At 36.6% G+C, this 20404-nt stretch overlaps 1 protein-coding gene across 3 annotated transcripts in view; it reads left to right on the forward strand.

Moving 5' to 3' along the window:
- Positions 1-20404, forward strand: part of CRYBG3 (crystallin beta-gamma domain containing 3) — a 91490-nt gene that overhangs the window by 38602 nt on the left and 32484 nt on the right. For all 3 annotated transcript variants that reach the window (XM_085240024.1, XM_085240038.1, XM_085240030.1), the window contains exons 4-11: positions 1834-6733; positions 7512-7559; positions 7904-8019; positions 9071-9218; positions 15707-15843; positions 17496-17610; positions 18682-18717; positions 19794-19927. In XM_085240024.1, coding sequence (XP_085096150.1) covers positions 1834-6733; positions 7512-7559; positions 7904-8019; positions 9071-9218; positions 15707-15843; positions 17496-17610; positions 18682-18717; positions 19794-19927 — 5634 coding nt within the window. The remainder of the gene's footprint in view (positions 1-1833; positions 6734-7511; positions 7560-7903; positions 8020-9070; positions 9219-15706; positions 15844-17495; positions 17611-18681; positions 18718-19793; positions 19928-20404) is intronic.

Consider the following 20404-nt stretch of genomic DNA (forward strand, 5'->3'; position numbering starts at 1 on the left):
CGATTTTTAGGACATCTAGAGCTTTGGAAAATGTTTTTCTAATATGAGAATGTGGAAAATAATGTAACTTTTTTTTTTTTTTTAAGGAAACAGAAAAGACTTAAATCATTATTTTTTTTTTTCCCAACTACTCCTTCTCCAACTGTGTTTGTCTTTCTCTTACAGCAGAAATACATGTGCTTCTTTTAAGATGTGCAGAAAATAGCAACTTAATTGGTGTGCCTGATGTCTAGCAGCTGCCACTGCTGGAATCTGTGGAAACTAAAGTAGTATATAGAAGATGAAATGCATCTGGCTTTGCAAATGCTTGGGAGACATGGTGTTTATATATGACTTTCTGTAAACCCTATATTGAGATTCTGCTATAGCCTTCATCACCAATTACAATGTATTTAATCCTCAATAGAAATTTCATTTTCCAGTTCTCATCATGTCTAAATTCGCATATTCAGGTATTTTTGGCATTAGCATAAACATACCTGGCACGTAAAGCTTGCATGTAAATGGGTATTTATATATCTGTTTTGATGTTTATGCATACAAATAATTTATTTTACTTTTCGTTTACTTGCACTCTTTGCACGTCCAAATGCTGCACAAAAAGGGATTTTGCCTTTAATTCTAATAGTGCTAAGTTAAAAGTAAAATTAATATAGAAATAAGTGCCTGAGACTCAAAACCTTTTGGGTATTGCAATGTTTTCGTATTAGAAATCAAAGTCTTAGCAAGCTCTTTTATTCAAGAGACTCTTCTGAGGAGTGTGACAGTTTCCTAGGTAGGTTAGCTGCCACTTCCAGCCAGAATAATCTAAGCAGATATAGGTTTCAGACTGGATGAGTGTTTTAAAAAATTTTGTTCTTAGTTTAGGTGGGAGCTGTGGCAAAATAAAATTCAAGCGCAGTTTGAGTGTCTGCTTTGTTCTAACAAGAAGAGTTAATGTTCACATATGTATAATCACTGTCCTATTTTTGCAAAAATTCTTTAAACAATAGAAAAGGAGGAGAAAGAAGCATTAGGAAGGTGAGCATTTATGTAGGCTAATTTTGAGAAAGAAAAAGAATGTTCTTCAGACCATTATTCAGAAGCTTCTTCAGAAAATTGATAGTGACAGGCTCTGAATTTATCCTTAGAATATCAGAGAGGGCAGGGAAAGATCAGGATCACATTTTTTCCATGGTGATTCTTCTTGTCAGTTTTTGCATTGGGGGTTTTTGGGTTTTGTTTGTTTGCTTTTCCAGGGGGAGCAGGGCAGGGCAGAGGAGTTGTTTGCTATTAAACATGAAGTTGATAAAGGACTGGATCTACCAATTTCTTGTCACGTTCCTAGGCTTCTCATGTTGCTATTTCTTCTAGCATTTAAGCAGTTCTCATTCTTACCTGATCTGCTTTTACTTTCTTTCCTTATTACCCTGTAGTAATAAGTAATCAGTATTTTAAGTACAGGCCTGTTTTAGTGGGGTAAAACATCTTCACGAAAGTATACTTCTTTATGTCATTACAAATGTTGAGTATAGTGACTTTTCTAAATAAGAAAGTCCATTATTCAGTAGAACACAGATGATAGAAGTTGTTTATAGCAACATCTAGCTCTTCTTCATAGTTTAAGTTGGCTTTTTATGGTAAAAGATAGCATGTATCATTTGTCACAGAAATCCATGTTCAGGAGGAGAGCAAAAAGGAGGAAGGTAGTGTTGTGTGCAGTCTACAGTTTGTCTTAGCCTCTGAAGGAAAATGGCGATGTACGTCACTTACAGTTTGTGTTAACCTTTGTTATTATCACAATGACTATTTACATGTTCTATCTTATGCTGATAATAATGCTCATTGTTGCAGGCAGATACAACGAAAACCACAAGCTCCTGCAGTCACTTATGCAACATATCGAGGTTCTGCAAGGATTAGGCAGCTACTGAAAAGTCAGTCAGAGAAGACTGAAGAAGGAGAAGAAAGTACTGAGAACAGAAATGCTTCAGTGATCAAAGAAAATGGAGAAATCCAAACTGTTGTCACTCCAAAATCAGAACACTTAACAAAGGAAAATGGAGAAGATGACGATAAAGATCATGAAGATGATGTCATAGTAAATTCTTCTACAGTAAAAATGGAATTGAAAAAGTCTGGTGAAGCTCAACATTACTTGCATAGCAATAAACATGAAATAATGCCAAATGCCTCAGCTTCACCTACTGGATCATCCAGTGGAGTAGACTTAAAACATACACCAGCTTTAGAAGCAAACAAAGTTAAGAGGACGTATTCACAAGATTCATTATTGTCATCTAGTAGAAACATTGAGATCGCAACCAATTCTACTCATCAGATTAACAATGCTCCTAGTGCTGTGGACAGTTTGTTTGGAAAAGAATATGTACTGCTGGGAGAAACAGAAGCTCAATTTCAAATGAACAAAAATGCCACTTCTAACTGTGAAAATGAAATTCACTGTAGTGATCACTCCTATCAGCAGTCTGCAGAAAAAATGCAGGATGACAAAGTTAACAAAGAACTCCAGTTGAGCAAGGGAGAATATTGCTGTAATCATCAAATAAATAACCACTCAGAACTAACATCAAATGTACAGACGTATCATTCCAGTACTACGTTCCAGCAGCAAACAGGTGAGCACGCAGGCAGTGCAAATAAAGATAGTGATCCAAGAAAAAGTGATGCACAGAAAATTGTGGCAGCTGCAAAAAGAGAGCAGAATCCACAGAATTTTCTTGCTACTGTTCTTTTACCTCTTGATGAGCAGACATGCACCTCGCTTAGCATGGAGTCCAGAGGAGAAGAGTGCATAGTCACAGGTAATCTGACTGCTTCAAAGTTAAATCTTAAAAATGATAAAGGCACGACGGTGGACCAGGTGACTTGTAATGAAGAACTGAATGAGTTTGGGAAACCAATGCATGTACAAAAGGAGCATCAATTAAACCTTGTGGAAAACTCTAAAGATACTGCCGCACCACAGCATTTATCTTGTCAGGAAAAAAAGAAGGTTTTGTCAGAAGCTGCAGTGGAAAATTTTGCTTTATCATGCACACGTGGATGTGAAAATGTGAAATCTAACTTAGATCAGCTGACAGAATCCCTCTCTGTTAGTTTTGAGTCTTCGTTTGAAACAGTTGACTGTTACTCAGCTTCTCTTCATCCTGATTGCAAATCTGTAAATAAAACTATAGTGAAAAGAGGAGTTGGCTCAAAAGATAAGATAGACACTGTTTCTACTCCTGATCTTGAATGTGAAAAGAGCAAATCCTTTAAGACTGTAGATATGAGCCTCTCAGAAAATTCTACTCCTACCCATGGTACAGTTTCCCATAAAACTGTGCAAGATATTCTTGAAAAATCATTAGTTACGCTTGCAGAAGATAACACATCAAAGGCTGCACCTTGCCCTTTTGTCAGCACTGGAAGAACAGATGATACTACACCTGCTGCTTCTAAAATCAATGAAGCTGGTATGAATGAAATGGCTCTTGCTCCTTTTGAATCTAAGAATTGTATTTCTGAACTTTCCTCTCACATTTCTAAATCACAAGAAAAAAATCTGGAGGTTTCTGATTCTGTCCTGGGATGTGAAGGTAAACCTTTGACTGACCATTTCTCTGTCATTTCTCAAAAAGACATCGTTTCTGCACCTCCAACTAGCTGTGAAAATAGACATATTAATATTTCTTCTGAAGTTGAAAGCAATAACAAGCATGGGATATCATCCCCGGTACTTTATTCTTCATCTGACAACCAAGGAAAAGTGCCTTCTCCTGCCGCTATCTCTGAAAATGGTCAAGTTGCTAGATGGTCTGCTGCTTCCAAGCAGGACGGCTGTGTTCTTGTGACTGCTGAGTGTAAGAGAATAATCCCTGAGAACGGAATGACTGAGACACTTTGCTCAGAAGACCTGAGAGCTTCATGCCCATCCATTTCTCTGGAACCTGAGTTCACCCCAGCTGTGCTCCATCATTTTACTTCTGAAGTAAATGTGCAGGATTTTTGCATCCCCAGGTCCCCTTCACCTACTCAAGAATCCAAAGAAGGCTCAAAACTTTCTATTTCTGCCTTGAAAACATCAGGCATTGCACAAGAGGACTGTAGCTCCTCTGGTCACAGAGTTGGTGTTGAGGCAGAGGATCTATCCTCTGCACAGCAGGCTGATGACAGTGTCTTGGCAGAGGCAGTGCTATCACCTGTGTGTCCCTTGAAAAGGGCATCCAAATCAAAGTGTACTGAGGTGTGCAAAAATGCTGTACAAGAGGTGAATCTTTGTAACCAGACCACTAGTACCTCAGAAGCTTGCTCTGAAACAGGTGAACAAACAGCTGCTGCAGCTATAGAATCAAATGATCTCTATTTTGCAAAAATATGGAAGAATACTAACAGGGTGGGACAAGACTGCACTAACTTGCAAGAAGCTGCTCTTTTGTTTAAGAAAGCTGAGGAAATAGTGGACTCTGTTTTACACTTGGCTATAGAGGAAATAATAGCAAAACAAGCTGTTGGTGTCTGCCAAGTCTGTGGGCGAAAGGATAGTTTAGTAAATACAGATATTCTAAATGATCAGAAAACTGTAACTGTGCAGCTGGAAGCAGAAGAAATCCAGTCAGCTGTGCATTCATTAAAACATTTTAATGAGAGCAGTGGAGGAGGCTCATTTTCATTTACAGGAAATGAAATGCATGATACAAATAATCAAGATGAAACGATACCATCTTACATCCCTGCTAAAATTGACCTACATAGTGTACTGGCATTAAAAGCAAGAGAAATAATTGATGAAGTTATTAACTCAGCCAAACAAAAACTGACATCCAATCAGTGGCAAGGCAGGGAGAGTGAAAAGCATTCTGAAAAGATTGAGTGTAAACCTAAAGCTGAAAAGCCAGAGATTTTAAATCTGGATGGTAATTTATCTTCCAAAACACAGAAACTAATCAGAGAACCAGTAGGGAACACAGAAACTCAGAATATAAGTATAAACTGTGGAAAGGCAGTTTGCTCAGGTCCTCCTTTGCTTTCAAATAGTACAGAAAACAGCATAGATGGGCTCCAAGGAGATGAAGATATACCAAATAATGCATTTGCATGTCAAACAAATGGATTTCTATCTGCTGGTATTTCAGTGAGGCGAGAATCAACTCCTATGATACCAGCAAAAGAGGAACATGATAAAAAGGTGTATGAACATCTGGCTGCAGCAGAGATGTGCAGTAAAGCTGGATTATCAGCAACAAGTAGAAAATCTGACGTGTCTTTACATTTAATAAATAGAGATGCAGCTGTTACTGAAGAAATATTTCTACCATTGCAGTTAAGTGATTCATGCAATAATGCAGATATGCCAGACCTCATGTTGCTGTCATATATAAATGGTAATTTGTCATCTTTTATGCCTGATGAAGAAAGTATCAGCTCACAAAGTGAAAACAGAGTCAAAAGGAGTCCTCACGGTTCTGTGGAAAGCAGTGCAGAGGGTAATCTGGATGAACACAGTGGAAGAGAGGCTGCAGAAATGTCTTCACAAGTAAAAGCAGCCTTAGAAGATTCAAAGGTAGGGGAGAGTGAAGAGGAACCTGCAGAGGGGGCAAGCGAAACACTTGTCAATATTGAGTTAAATGCACAGTTAATTGACTCTGAATTGCCTGCTACTGGAGAGCACAATGAAGGGAAAAACTACTTCAACTCAGTTTATGTCCAAAGTAAAGAGAATCTGAAAGAGTTGCAAATGAAGGATTCAGATGTGCAGAGAAATGATCAGCTTGAAGAAAATAGTCTGGACTGTAGGAATGACACGAAGGAATCGACAGATCTTTTAGGCTTTTCTCCACTAATTGAGCAATGGGAAAATAGTTCTTTTACAATCGTTTATGAAGGTGCCCTTCAAACCGAGAACAGATCTGTCTCTAATGATGTTATACAAACTAGCTCACTTTCTCCTTCTGATCTGTCTTTGGATAGTGTAGGTTATCTAATGTGTGAAAGAGCAAAAAATAAAAATGAGCCCACCTGTTTTTATGGAAAGGATAACAAGTTGAATAAAGCTACGGAGGGCAATAGCTCAGAGTCATTTCTGAGTGTGGAAGCCAAACGCTATAGAATATATCCTTTCTCTTTGTCTCCAATATATGAAGACGACAGCTCCCATGAAGACTTGCTGTCTGCAGACATGTCACCAGAAGGCCATCCTAATGGAGTATCTAAAGATAACTCTGACCATACTTCTGTGTTGTCCCTTCTGCAATCAGTTTCTGAGCGCCTACAGTTGACTACTCAGTTCAGTAAAGAGGAAGATGAGGAGGGAATGGAGGACGAGGATGCGGACCAGTCATCATGTGAAGGAAATGTGCTTGATGTTGAGAGAGGAGGAGAAGAAGAATGTCTTTCCAGTCAGTGGACAAGGAATCGAACACGAACCGTTCTGTCAAATGATAGAAATACATATCCATTACCTGAACAATCACCTTTTCTTTCAAAAGAGCAATTTGACTCTAAGGAGCAAACAGAAGAGTTTCAAGATGAGACTTCTCCTGGGCAAACATACTGCAACCCAGTTTCACAGAAAGCTGATACTACTCTAAATCATCCTCCTACGAGTGCATATTACCAGTACTTGAGATCTGCCAACAATTACTCCTCTGAGAAGGGAACAAGATTTGGAAACATTCTCCAGGATATATTGCAGCCAAAGATTCGTTGGTCCCAAGATCATGCCATGCCCAAACTGGGAGAATTGCCAGTGGTAAGATGTCACGTCAATGTTAATAACCAAAGTGGTTAGTCCCAGATCAAAATTTCTGTTTTGCCTCATCTGTTTTCAGCCTCTCCCCTTCCTGGGTTAATTAGACTGTTTAAGATCATAGATTTTAAAAAAAACAAAAACAAAACATAAAAAAGTCTTCTGATAGAATAATTGAAAAAATATATTATTTTTTTGTTCACACAGGTGAAAGATAGATGAAAGCAGTTTCTAATTGTAAAAGAGGAGATGTGAACAGAAAATGTAATGAAAAAGTATGCCTAATGGCAAGTCTATAAAATAGGAAGCAGGCTTCACTATATGAGGACATTTCAATCTGAAAATCATGACATTGCTTTTTGTATGAACATTGTTCTTTCACTCCGTCCAATTTTAAGATTAGTAGAGCTGTATTTTCAAAAATACATAATTACCTGTTTATGGAATTATTTTATTCTTTCACTGCAAAATCTTACTTAAATTGCAGGTTGGTTAATGAATAATACAGCTGCTTCTTGTTAGCATTCCTTTTTAAGTGTATTTAAAGCAATGCAGATGAAGGAATGGAAACATTTCTTGTAATGTTTAGAAACTGAAAAGTCTATATAAACCAAATGTGCAACTGAAGAAGCAGGTCTTCTGGCATTGGGAATGCTTCATTTTGTGATGGGATCTGATTTGGCTTTGCCACTTTTAAGATGTGTAGTCTTTCTGTGCTTTCTATGCTTTGTGCTAATGTTGTGGATATTTATAGTTGTTTCTTGTGTCTTTTTAATTTCAGAATCTCGTTGACAGGGCAAGTCTCACATGCAATCCAAGACCAGGAAAGGTAAGTAGAACTTGGATGTTACGTGATTCAATAGATATACTATGATATACAGAACAATTTATTATAGCACATTTTTTTAATGGGAAGTATCTGACATTTTTCTGGTTTTCAGTATTTTAATGTATCATCTGCTTGTATGTGCTAACCGTAAGATTGTATGGTAAAAATACTGCCACTAGTAATTTTACTGTATTTCCTCATCTGCTACTGCTGTTTTATTTCTATAGAGTGCTTCATAAAACAATGGGCACAAAATGAGTAGTTTTTATTCCATGCAAAAAATTAACTGTCTGTGCTGTATTTTAAAATGGGCCTTCATTCATATGTGTTGTGTGTTGTTTCAGATTATTATTTATGATATTCATGGTGACAAAAGTAAACAAGAAATTCATTCTGATGTGCTAGATGCCACATCCTGGATCTTTCCCATTGGAGCATTACTTAGGATAATTAGAGGATGGTAAGAAATCCAGGTCATATTTAAACAGAATCTTTTCAAAAGATTGCATATGTTTTTTCTTATGTTTTTGTTTCTTTATGATACACATCTGAACTGCAAGAATGTCTTTTTATTTCTTTATAATCAGACTTCATACCAGTGAAATAAGCATAAAACAAGGTTTCACATGCTGCAGTACAAAAATATTGTTCCTCCTGGGAACTAACTTCAAACAGAAAGTTCCTAATGGAACCACAAGTAAGTTTAGATTTCTTGCTTACTGAGACAGTAAAGCAATAATCGTCACTAGAAGCACATGTATGCCAAAGAAAAGACTGTTGTGTTTTTGTTCTTTTTTTAGTTGAATTTCATTATAGATTAGATGTTGCAAAAGGACCATACAACATAGAGATTCAACTACTGCTTGTAATGTAGCATCTAAAAGATTGTGGATGCAGAAAGATATAGGGGTGCCTTAACGGTAGATTTGGCAACTGTCCACTTGTAAAACTGTAGTTCAAAATGAAGTAATAGTTTTACCTTGGAAAGCTGGGGACATTACCATATCAGCTGTTGCTTTGAAATTTATTTGGTGGTACATACAATGTATGTTTGGTTCTTGGCCATAGTAATGTATATAGCATTTATACAGTTTTGAGACATATTTGATTTTGCATTTCTTCGTGTTCTAACAAAACATAGAATGCCATTATTTGTGTGTGTGTGTTTTATGCCTTATGTAGTACTTGAACATTCTTTGATATGTCAACTAGTGTGTTTGTTCTAGTAAAATAAGGCTTTTTATTTACATAGTTATTGAATTATATTTTTATACACATCATATGTTAATGTTAGTCTACCTTCTGGAGGAAAAGAACTATATACTTTACTTAAAGCACATAAATGAAGTATTACATATCGTAAGTAAATGTGACTACTGAAGGAGAATGTAAGAAAGGGCTGATAATTTGTACCATAGAAACAGCTTAGTAATAAGCTTTCCAGTAAATGTGCTGTATAAGGACAGTCTTAGCAAACAGCAACAACTCAGTTCATGATTTCGTTATTACAGTTGGATTTTCTATGAGAAACCCAAATTCCAGGGTCAGAAATATGTACTAGAAGAAGGAGAGACTGTACTGGATCACCTTTGGGATCTTCCAGGTGTGAAACATCATCGAAGAAACCTCACAGTGGGTTCAATCAAACATGTAACAAAGGTATAGACTTTATTAACAATATAATCACTTACATAATAAATTTCTGTTGTCAGCAGTGGTGCATTACTAACAATCGACTATGTGTCTTTGCAGATTTTATTCAAATTTGTTGTGAAACACATTTTTCACTTTCAAGGTAAATCCCAGGGCTTTAGTTGCTGAGTGTTTACTCTGTGCTATTAGCTTTTGCACTAAATTTATTCCTGAGTGTAATGAGCAGGTATAGAGTATCTTTTTTTGCCACTACCTTTGTCTGACTCAGCAACTTGTAGTTGTTCACCCATTCAGTTAACTGAAATTAAATGGAATCAGTTCATACTTTTTTTAAATAAGTGCTTATCTTAAGTTTAAATTACCTCCTGTGTCTGTATCGTTTCTCTTTTGGACATTAGCAATTGGGATTCCCATCCCATTTGTACAGCATGGCCTTCAGAAATTGTCACTGCCTCCAGCATTTTGTGTTACATGTAGATAGGTGGTACACCTAACAGCATCTAGCTCTATGTACAGCCAGAAGTTTAAAGGGCATTTTCTTTAAAAGATGGGAATCAAATGTCTAAAACAAAATACAATGCAGCCATTATTATTCAGTGAATGAGGAATACATTTACCAGATCTTGTGATTTAAGAAGAATTAATGCTCTTTTTGTTTAGTGTAACATTCCACTTATTCACTGTGCAACGATCCTTTATTGTGACTGAATTATCATTTGTATCACGATATGAAAGCGTTTCAGAAAAAGTGCTATTTCTCTGTTCTCTGCTGGTATACAAGTCATTTTAAAATTGATGACCTTTTAGTCATCAGTACAGCAGCATAATGTCATAATAACAAGTAGAAGTACTTCTTCATTCTCTTAAAGACTTAAAAATACATGAACTCAGAAGAAGCTGGCTGAGGGCATGAACAGTGAAGTTAATTTGTTTAGCTTGAGTAAATGTTAAAAGCATTTGACTAAATGGGATTTGAATAATGATTGATAATGTGGAAGATAGCTAAATAATGGAAGAAATTCAGTAATAATGTGTAGAGCTATGGTCTGATGCGTAGGAAAGCCTGATGTGTTTTGGGTATATAAGAAAGGCCTTGCATAGGAGAGACAATGGTGTTAGTTCCGTCTTGCTGGATAAAAATATCTGTAGTAGAGCTAAGTAGGCTGAGTGTTGTTCTTCTTCCAGTATGTTTTTCATTTGTATGAACACAGATGGAAAGCTTCCTTACAGTGTCCTGTTTTAATAATCAAAACTATTTCTCATGTCACTTAAATGTCCAGTAGGTTGTTTGGGTGGACTTATTTAGAAGTACCTAGTGGTGTATGCAACTACTGTGGGTATAGATTTCACTGATCAAGGTTTTATTCTCTGAACCTCAATTTGCAAATTCTCCTTTTTTGAGGTTACACATCAGCTACTGTGGAACTTGTTTTAAAAGGTAGTTTACCATTGTACAACTTTTTTAAATTTATTTTTTGTGAAAAATATAGGCTTTGGTTTTCAATGACAGATAAACTGTTTGTCTTTTCAGCAGCTTAGGTGTGTGATCACCAAGATCACGTGTTTTACTGTCATTCTCCATAGCCTAAGCAGCCCATTAGCTTTTCCCCTGCCAAGTTGGATTATACTGGCTGTATGTCTAGGCTATCTGGCTTGTCTTCTGATTCTTCTGGTGGCTTTTTTATGGTAAATGTTTAGGGGCTGTTCAGATGCCCAGAGGTAGCAGGTTTGAAAGCTGGGTAGATATTTGAGAAGAACATGACTTACAAAGAATAGAAAAACAGATGTTTACTAAAGAAACTGTAGGAGGAATGCTTAATTTTTATTTTTTTTAATTTAATTTTTTTTTTTTTTAAACTGGCAGAGATTATTGTGCTCAGAAACAATACAACAGTAACTCTGTGCTCTGATTTGGCTTCAAGCATCCAGAAAAAGCAAAGATTCTGTTAACTTGGTGATTAGCGTGTGACTTGACTTACTGTGGATATGAGTTAGGTAAATCCATATGTGTTAAATCTGAAACAACTTGCCAGGAGGGGAGGATGAAGATCCCAAAGTAACATGCAACTAATGAAACAAAGCCCTGTTTGAAGTGATGAGGAGTTTTGATTCCACTAAGGCAAATAATCATGGGCATAGGCAAGTGAAATCTACCTGCACATACCAATTTGTTGCAGCTCCTGCAGTACAATCCATTTAGCCAAATCAGTTCTTCTGGGTCTACTGCAAATGCATTGATCTTGTGCAACCTCTTTTCAATCTGTTTCTGAAAGCCTGAGGAGGGTGCAAATGGTTGCTTTCCCAAAAACCAAAATGTGAGAAGAGGTATTCATGTTTCCATTCTGGACTCATCCAGTAAACCACTGTTATACATGATGACAAGAGATCTTTAACAGCAGTTTGTAATCTCTATCTGCAAGATGGTTAAGTAGGGAATGGATTCCTTGTGGACTTACCTTAAGCAAAGCTCTTTGTAATGGAAATGAACACAATATTATATGAAGGCTATGTTTTGCTTACGTGGTTTGCTGGAAGAAAAGAAGATATTAATTTGAGCAGGGACTACATTGTCAGATGCCGCAACCCAGAAGTATTGGTGGTGGTGTAGACATTAATTGCTTTAATATTTTGTTTTACCTCTAGCCATGATGAATTCTGAAGCTTGGTTTTGTGATTATGTGGAATAGCAAGAGAGATACAAAGCAGGATAACTGGAAGAAAGAATTTTGAATGGATAAAAAAAATCTGGAGAATTGACAGAGTAAGGATTAAAAGAGAAAAAGAATGCTACAGAAGCTGGCACATCCTAAGGTCAAACTGTGCATTAACAGTAAATGCTTGTCTAGACTGTATTAAAAAGCAACTTTGTGAGCACCAGAGCTAATTAGGCCCGGTTTTCAATAGACTCTTCTCTCATCATTGTCTTTACTCTTAGCTTGAAAAGCTAGGCTTTAGTTATGCTTTGTCCTGGTGTTGACATAAAAGGCTACTGTCATTTAAGTAGGCTATTTTGATTATTTCAATCACCAAAATATACAGCTTCAAGGAGAAGGGTTAACAATGCTAAAAAGTACGTAGCCCTGCTGGTGCCGTTAGTGCTGAAACCTAGATCCAAAAGAAGGGTAAGTAGCCAAGATCACTGAACGTGGCTGAAGGCTCTGGATCCCTCACAGTGGAACTCTTGGACATGCTACAAGAATGCCATCGAAGAAATATTTTATGCGATGGTCATGAGAGTACTTCATACAGCTCTTCAGAAGAAGACTTAACCTTTTCTCCTAAGAGGAATGTTGCTGTTTTGGAAGTGTCTGCATTCTACAAACTGGCTCAAGTAGTCCGCCGTGCTCTGTAAGCACTTTGCAGACTGTAGAAGATAATGTTGTTTTTGCTGATTCCTCATCATCTCTGCTCCTAGAAGACCATAAGGGAAGCGTGAGTACTCCACAGTGACTGTGCAGGCAGGAGGAGAGTACTACAGAGTAAAGGAAGACAAAGTTGAGTGCCCGTAGGCTGTGACTTACCTAAGCATTCACTAGTTGTGTATAATGTAAGACAGCTATCCAGAGGAGACTTAATCTGTTTGCAGTGCTTTTTCTTTTGTTTTTGCCTTATGTGTCAGTAGGGTAATGAATAAGGCAAAAGTTTTGACTGCTTGTGGAGTGGGTGGCAGGCTGGGGGCAGTAGAAAGGAAACCTTCCAGTTTGGGATCTATTCTGCAATACTGTGCTAGTAGTTTTGCATATAGGTATCTTATTCTAAAATCTTGACGCCTCAAAAATGAAAGGGGTTTGGACTGAGTGCTGTCATAATGTGTGTCGTTTTCATTTTGTTTTGAATGATGATAGCTTTATTATAAAAGTTAAAGAAGCCTCTGAAAGTAATGATGCCTGTTAAGTATGTTCAGGCAAATCTGAACATGCTATGGTAAATATTTACCAAGCTAAAGTTTAGATGCTTAAATTTTGGAAATTAATGTCATACTACGTGGTGTACATCTGCAAATACATAATGTTTGTTTATACAACAAGACTAAATTCTACCATTTTCATCAGCCTGCAGATTAATCTATGTAACCTTAATGTATCTCACATTTAAGTCAAAATGTGTATTTGTGATTTTTTTTTTTTTTCACGTGTTTGGAAAATATAATGTACTTTTTGCTTGAAGGTGTTATTAACTTAAGTAGATACTGCTTTTGATGAAGACTTCCAGTTTACTACTTTATGAAAGGACTTCGTCTACTTAATCTAGTAGATACAAAAATACTATCACAATGAATAGAATTTATTTATGGCTGTCAAAACCTGGCTGAAGAGAGAGGTTGTGGTAAATGGGAAAGATCTTATTATGAGTATCCATGCTTTGCCTAGGCTTTGTAGAACTGCTAGATTCTTTACCTGTTGAGGTGGAATCTGCCTCATTAGCTTCAATCAGGAAAGAAAACTTGAAAAGAGAATACAGACTGGCTCTTCTAAACTTCAAATAGAAAAATTAATTACCTCGTACCAAATGAAAATCAAACATACTGTCTCCTAGTCTGTCTGAGCCCACAGGCAAAGATACATTGTTATGCTACTTGTTTAATCTTGTAGAGCTAAGAGTTCAGCATCATTATTTGTGGAATTCTTAGAGGTGCAACTTCTGATTTGACTTATCAAATTCTACTGTTGGATTCAACAGGTTTCAGCGATATCATCTGACAGGTTTTATTAGGGAAAGCAAATTTCAAATGTTTCTTACCTGTGATTTAATAAGATTCATATCAATATGAAAAGATTGCTTTTTGAACTTGTCCTGTGATATACTTAGAACTTGAGGTATAACATTCATTCAGTACTATTTATAAAGTAGCATTGCACTAGGAAGTTTTTGTTTCTTAGTCTTTCTGCTTTTACTCATCTATATAAAACTGCTGGTATTGCAGGGTGGTTTTTTGTTTTTCCTGACAACAAATAGTATTCGTTGCTTGCAACAATACAGAGGAAGCATAATTTGCAAGAAGTTGCCGAAGCAGAATACAGTGATACTTCAGGTCTTATGAGAAAACAAAATAATAGAAATGCACATAATAGAAGTGGCACATCTATTGCTGTCAGTTAAATACTTCCTGCAAGAACTTTGACGAAGCGGAGATGTTTTTGTAGCTGGGATATAACTTCCTCATTTGAAAGTTCCACTCAAAACCCACGTGAAGAGGGAGAGCATGCAGGCATTTTGACAAGATGAGGGGCTGCAACTTTTGTGCCCTGATGCTGACTTTCTCTGCAGTCTGCAAATCTGCAAACTTGGTGATTTGCCTTTTGGGTATTGGAGACACCACAGACTGCGTGGGATCGCTGTCACAATGTGACCTTGGCTTGTTCTTGAGCAAATCCAGAAACCAAAAAATTCAGATGTGCAGGGGGCAGCATCCTTATTCTCCAGCTTTTTCTCCAGTGCATCTTCAAGGGAAATCTTCATCCAGCTACGTTTAGGATTTGCTGGATCTTTTTATGCTGTCCAAAATCTTTGGCATAATGCTAATAGACCCATGGTTCAGAGGGAGAAGTGTACTGTAAAGTTACCACTGAGAGTTTTCACTTACAGTTTAGCAAGCTCTGTAAGCACAGGAGCCACCTTTCACTGTAACAGAAAGATTATTCTGTTATGCACTGCTGAATCAAGACTTCATAGAAGATCTGAACTGATTCATAATGTGTTTGATTGCTGAGAAAGAAAGGTATTCACAATGAATTTTATATAAATGTTATGCAATTAGTGTGGTTCAATTAAAAAGCCTTTCGAATTCTAGAGCAGATCAGGTGTTCAGTTGTTCTCCAGCATAGACAAACATCAGAAGAAAACCTTCAAGAAGGTAACACAGGCTGTTGCTTTGTAGTTGCAGAAACATTGCTGAAGTATCTGCTTTACAAATGCTTTCTACTACTGTTCTTTGTCTAAAATGCTATAGATTTTTAACATGATTGAAACTTGAACTCGCGCATCTTGAAACCATAGTCAGATACATAACATCTGACCTAATTACCACCAGGAGTGTATGTTGAAGAACAGGAATGAAGTGGTGGACATTTCCAGAAAGTTTTAGTTATGGGTACATCACCATAAGTATCCAAATGTGTCATATGTAATCACTGTCTTTAAAATAATAATTAAAAAAAAGCTACAGTATCATCTGTATGGTTTGTCTGTCAGTAAATGTTGTCAGTTCCTTTACTTGAACAGCATTGAAACTGAGCTTTTGGAAACTAGCTTAGGCATAAGTGTGTGTTTATTTAGTGGGAGCTGAAAATATAGTTCCTTCAGATTTTCTAAAAATCCCAATTTTCACTTCAGAAAGAAAAAAACAAAACAAACATCTTTTATCATATAAAGCCTGGCTAAAAGGATGAGAAAATAGGAAAAAAGAAAGATTTACTTTTGCTTTTTCCCCTTCCCTCTAATGGGGCAGATGTTCCAAGCACGGATAACCCTTAGCATTTGATTTGTTTCTGTAGGACTGCAGTGTTCCGGAGATTGAGTTCAGCGTGGGAGCCAGTACAGAGGGACTTCCTATCTGCATACAAAGTGCAGTTGCCAATTTAGAAGAACTGGATGTTGAAAAAAACCCATATATACATGTCAAATCAGGAATGTGAGTACTGAACTTTTTTTAATACAGTTTGCCAGCAGGTAGAATATCACAAGATGAAAGTCAGTAATAGGAAAAGTGCTTTAGGCTTTTGCTTTAAATCAGTTAACATAACTATACATATCCAGCTCTTCTCTTCAACATTGTACTACTAAGTGGTCTTCTAGCAGTGGAAGCAAATTTTCAAAGGATGTTTTCCTCTGGTTGCTGGCAGAAGTCCTTTTTAGTTCAGCCCTTGAGTGGCTTTATAAATAGAAGAAGCTGCTCATATAAAAGCTTATAATTAGCTTTTAGTTCATTGAGAATAAATACTGTCTTGCTAGCTGCCCCCCCCGTTGTAACTGTAACATCGTGGCTGATACCAAAAGGTGAGTATTATGTCATACAAATATTCCTCAAGCTACAGCTATATACAGACTGCTTGCAAAGATGTGATGCAATATGATACAGGCCCCCTCAGTTGTCCTATACTGAGCAGAACAGTCTGCTCTTGGTAAATGGGCAAGACTACACATTTCCTGAAGTCTGGAAATTCTGTGCCTCTTCTCTGCAGAATGACATTAGCTGTTCTACTACAAGAGTCTGAGTTTGCCTTTCCACGAGCCAAACTTTCCTTTGCATGAACTTGCAATATATCTGTGAAGGTTGAGGTGATGAAGGAATTAAAAACAGTCTCGTTTTAGTTTTGACAGAACTTTGACTATGAATTTGAATCTCTGTGTGTAGTTTTAAGAAAATAATTGTCCATACAGCACTGTGTTTCTTCTTCCATTCCTTATTTGGTTTACTAACCCTGTGTCTAATGTCTCTGTGCTCCATGTACTCTGAAGGAGTCTCAATATTTTTAATCTACATGTCAAAATTACAATAGCTTGCTTTTAAAAGGAGAGCCATAACAGTATTTCAATAACTTCCACTGAAAAAAATTAAGTGAGATTGATGTTAGAAGCATTTTGATTCCTATGGTAACAATCTTAGGAAAAATTTCCTTCTAGTTTCTCATCATAGGATCATAGAATCACCAAGGTTGGAAAAGACCTCCAAGATCATTGAATCCAACCATCCACCTAACACCAATATTTCCCCACTAAATCATGTTCCTTAGTACTACATCTAAATGTTTCTTGAACACCTTTGGCAACAGTGACTGAACCATCTCCCTGGGCAGCCCATTCCAGCACCTGACCACTCTTTCCTAATATCCAACCTGAACCTCCCATGATGCTGCTTGAGGCCACTCCCTCTCACCCTGTTGCTACGTACATGGGAAAAGAGGCTGACCCCATCTCACCACAACCTTCTTTCAGGTAGTTGGAGAAAGAAAAATGTCTCCCCTGAGCCTCCTCCAGACTAAACAATCCTAATACTGACACTGATTTTGTATAGTTGTAGTATAACAAATTGGCTTCTTAATGCAAGTGAACATTTTCTCTTCTTTAATTTGATTAGCTTAGACTCAGTAAAAGTATCTGAGATCTCCTGAGTACTGATAGTGTAAGCGTATTTAACTATACCTGGTATTTGATGCGCTGACAGTTTTCTACAATACATAGTTTACCTCTAATAGGTACAAAAAGAAAAATAATTTTAACAAGATCATTGTATTTGTAATGTATCTGATTAGATTAATAAGTCCTTCATCACGATTGTTACAGATGGCTTGCTTATTCAGATTTAAATTACAAGGGAGAGATGAAGATTTTGGAAGAATGCAGTGAACCATCTGAAATTCCTTCAGCAGATGTAAGATCTGTGCGTCCCTTAAAAATGGTGAGGACTTCACAACTCTCTAATAAATAGTGTGCTTGTCTTTTGCTACTGTTGCTGCCTTAGTGATTTTAATTGACGTCCTTTCAGGGTTAATTCTTACATATGTAACACCCCTGTCATGTCGTGGTGTGTCAGCAGTGTTGCAGTGGCGTAGAATATGTCCTTAGAGTGTCTTCCTGGGCAAGTGCTGCTGTGGAGTGGAGATCAAATAGGGCAGAACTGAAAGATTTGGAATTGCGCTGAAACCAACACCAACTCTGTAACTAAAAAAGATCTTAAGTTGTTTGTTTGTTTTTTAATAGTACAGCTAGAGTCTTTTGGGGTTGGAAGGCAGTTGAGAGATTTACTGTTGACAAATGTTCAGTAGTCTTCCCAAGACCTCACATTGCATAAAAATATCGGGATGGGCAGCTAATTTAAATTTTGTTAGAGAGCATGAAGGTCTAATTATGAAAAAAATGTGGAAGGATACAACATATCATTTCACTGTATGCAAGTCTAGAGAAAGAGTTTAAAAGCCACAAGTGAATACAACATAATGGCTTGGTAGGGAGGTGTCTTGTTCCCCTGCAGAGTACCATTCATTAGCATTGACAGCGACAGTACATTTGCTGAAGTTACTCTTTTTGACAGATGTGAATGTTTTAACCTGTATCTTCTGCCTTCTCAGGCTTATTGTTTGTATTTCATCGTTTGTGCTTAAGAAACTTGAAATATATACCACACTACTTTATAAGTTGATTTTAAAAATTGGTCAGTGCAAATTACTTAAAAAACACACGTTGTAAATATTGCTTTTAAGTGCAAATAGACAACAAATTAATATTTAAAATTGCTTCAACCCCTGCAGACTAGTCAATACACTGCTTAATTTTTGGTCAGGTTTATAGTGTCCCTGGTCTTCATGAATTACCAGAGTATTTAAACTAGTGTTTGGTTCAGCTGTCAGTGAGTATAGTGAATATAACTACCAAGACTTTGTGCTCCTGTAGTAATCTAAAATGTATGTCAAAGCATAACTTCAAATTTTGTATAAGTACCATTTTCCATCTTCTTTTTTTTTTTTTTTAGGGTGGATTAAAGGTCCAAATGCCTATGAATGTCAAGGTAAGCACTAGGAGATGCAACAAAATGTGAGCCTGGAAAAATAAAATTTCTATCTAAGCTATTTTTGTTGAATTTGTGATGTTAGATTGAGTCTTCAAAGTTTACATGCTGCTGAAGGTAAATTCACTAATACTGTCAAGTCTGCTTTCTTACTCATTTTCTGTGAAATGTAAAAGTAGTTGTAGTTTGTTTTTTACATACTAGAAGAATAGGAATTTGCTATAAAAAATTTTAAAGCTTTTGTAATGTAAAATGAATTTGCCTGAATGACACATTCATCACTATAATGAAAGGAGGTTGGGATTTTCCCACTTAATGTACCATGTTTACAAAAATAAATTATGGGAGGGAAGTTAGGATGCTTCCTTCCTCTATCTGAATCCAATACAAGAGACAAGGGTGTGACCACAAACCTTCTGTGACTTGTGAACCAGATAGCTATTCCAGAATAATTGCTCCTTTTCCTCTCCTTTGTCTGTTTCTCCACAAAAATATTAATGCTTTAGGTAACTTAATTACAAGTATGTGCATGATTTTTTGTATTAAATATTATTAATAAATGTTAATGCTATAGATAACTGGTTAGTGTGGTTTGGCAGATGAGGAAACCAGACAGTGTGTTAACTGCAGTCACTGAAATGTGCAAGTGCAGAGTGAAGTGCAGAGAAAGACCTCTTGTCTAGTTTTAAGTTGTTAGCTCAGTACATCTAGCCGTGACAAGACAGGATTCAATGCAGGTTGATTTGCAGTGCCTAGGCACATTATTAAGGATAAATCACAATCATATAATTGTAAAGTGCAATTACCTGTATAGAATTGTGTGCATGAATAGTCTTCTGTGAAAATACCTGCAAATGTCTTACAAGCCTACCTAAATCCACATAGGATCTCTTCAGCTTCCAGAGTGTAGAAGAATCAGAAAATTTCAGGAATACAGTGCTGAATTTTCTTAATAGTGGTAGCTTATTGAAAGAGGAAAGAAACTGTCTGCCACATACTGTAGCAGCGCACATGCTTAAACTTCAAACTATCACATGGGGTATACTCAAGATGTTGTTTGAAATTATGTTTTCTAGATAATAATATATGAGAAAACACACTTTGGAGGGTGGTCCAAAGAGTTTTCGGAAAATATTAATTCTGTCCTGGCTCTGTTTGATGATGAAGAGGATTTTCAGGCCATTGGATCAATACGTGTCATTGGTGGCATGTAAGTGGTTTTTTGTGGGTTTTTGTTATTAGGTGTTTTTTTTGTTTGTTTGTTTTTTGTTTTGTTTTGTTTTTTGGAAAAGTGAATCTTTCAAATAAATTTAGCATAACTAAATGCTCAGAAATGCCAATTAAGACATGACTAGAATTTATTTCACTGGTAAAATGTTTGGAGAAGAAAGAAATTTACATTTATCAGTTACCAGCCTTGGGTAAAACTACTTTTCAATACATCTTATCTATTTAAGAAAATACAGGAAGATAGACCTGTTTGAGAGGTATTTGAAGTCAGTGTTGACCATTTCTTGCCAGCAAACTGGGTCACTTAGTTCCTTAGTGACAGCATATGCATAAAGCTTTAATTTAGATTGATGTGTGGTTCTGGTCTATCTTCACTTTGACATTTAAATGCCCCTGAAATCTATAAACTGTCTTATTCTGTTTATGGTTTTGTCACCTGCTGGATATTGTTTAAAAT

This window comes from Meleagris gallopavo, chromosome 1 (genome assembly GCF_905368555.1).
Source record: "Meleagris gallopavo chromosome 1, MGAL_WU_HG_1.1, whole genome shotgun sequence".
NCBI lineage: Eukaryota > Metazoa > Chordata > Aves > Galliformes > Phasianidae > Meleagris > Meleagris gallopavo.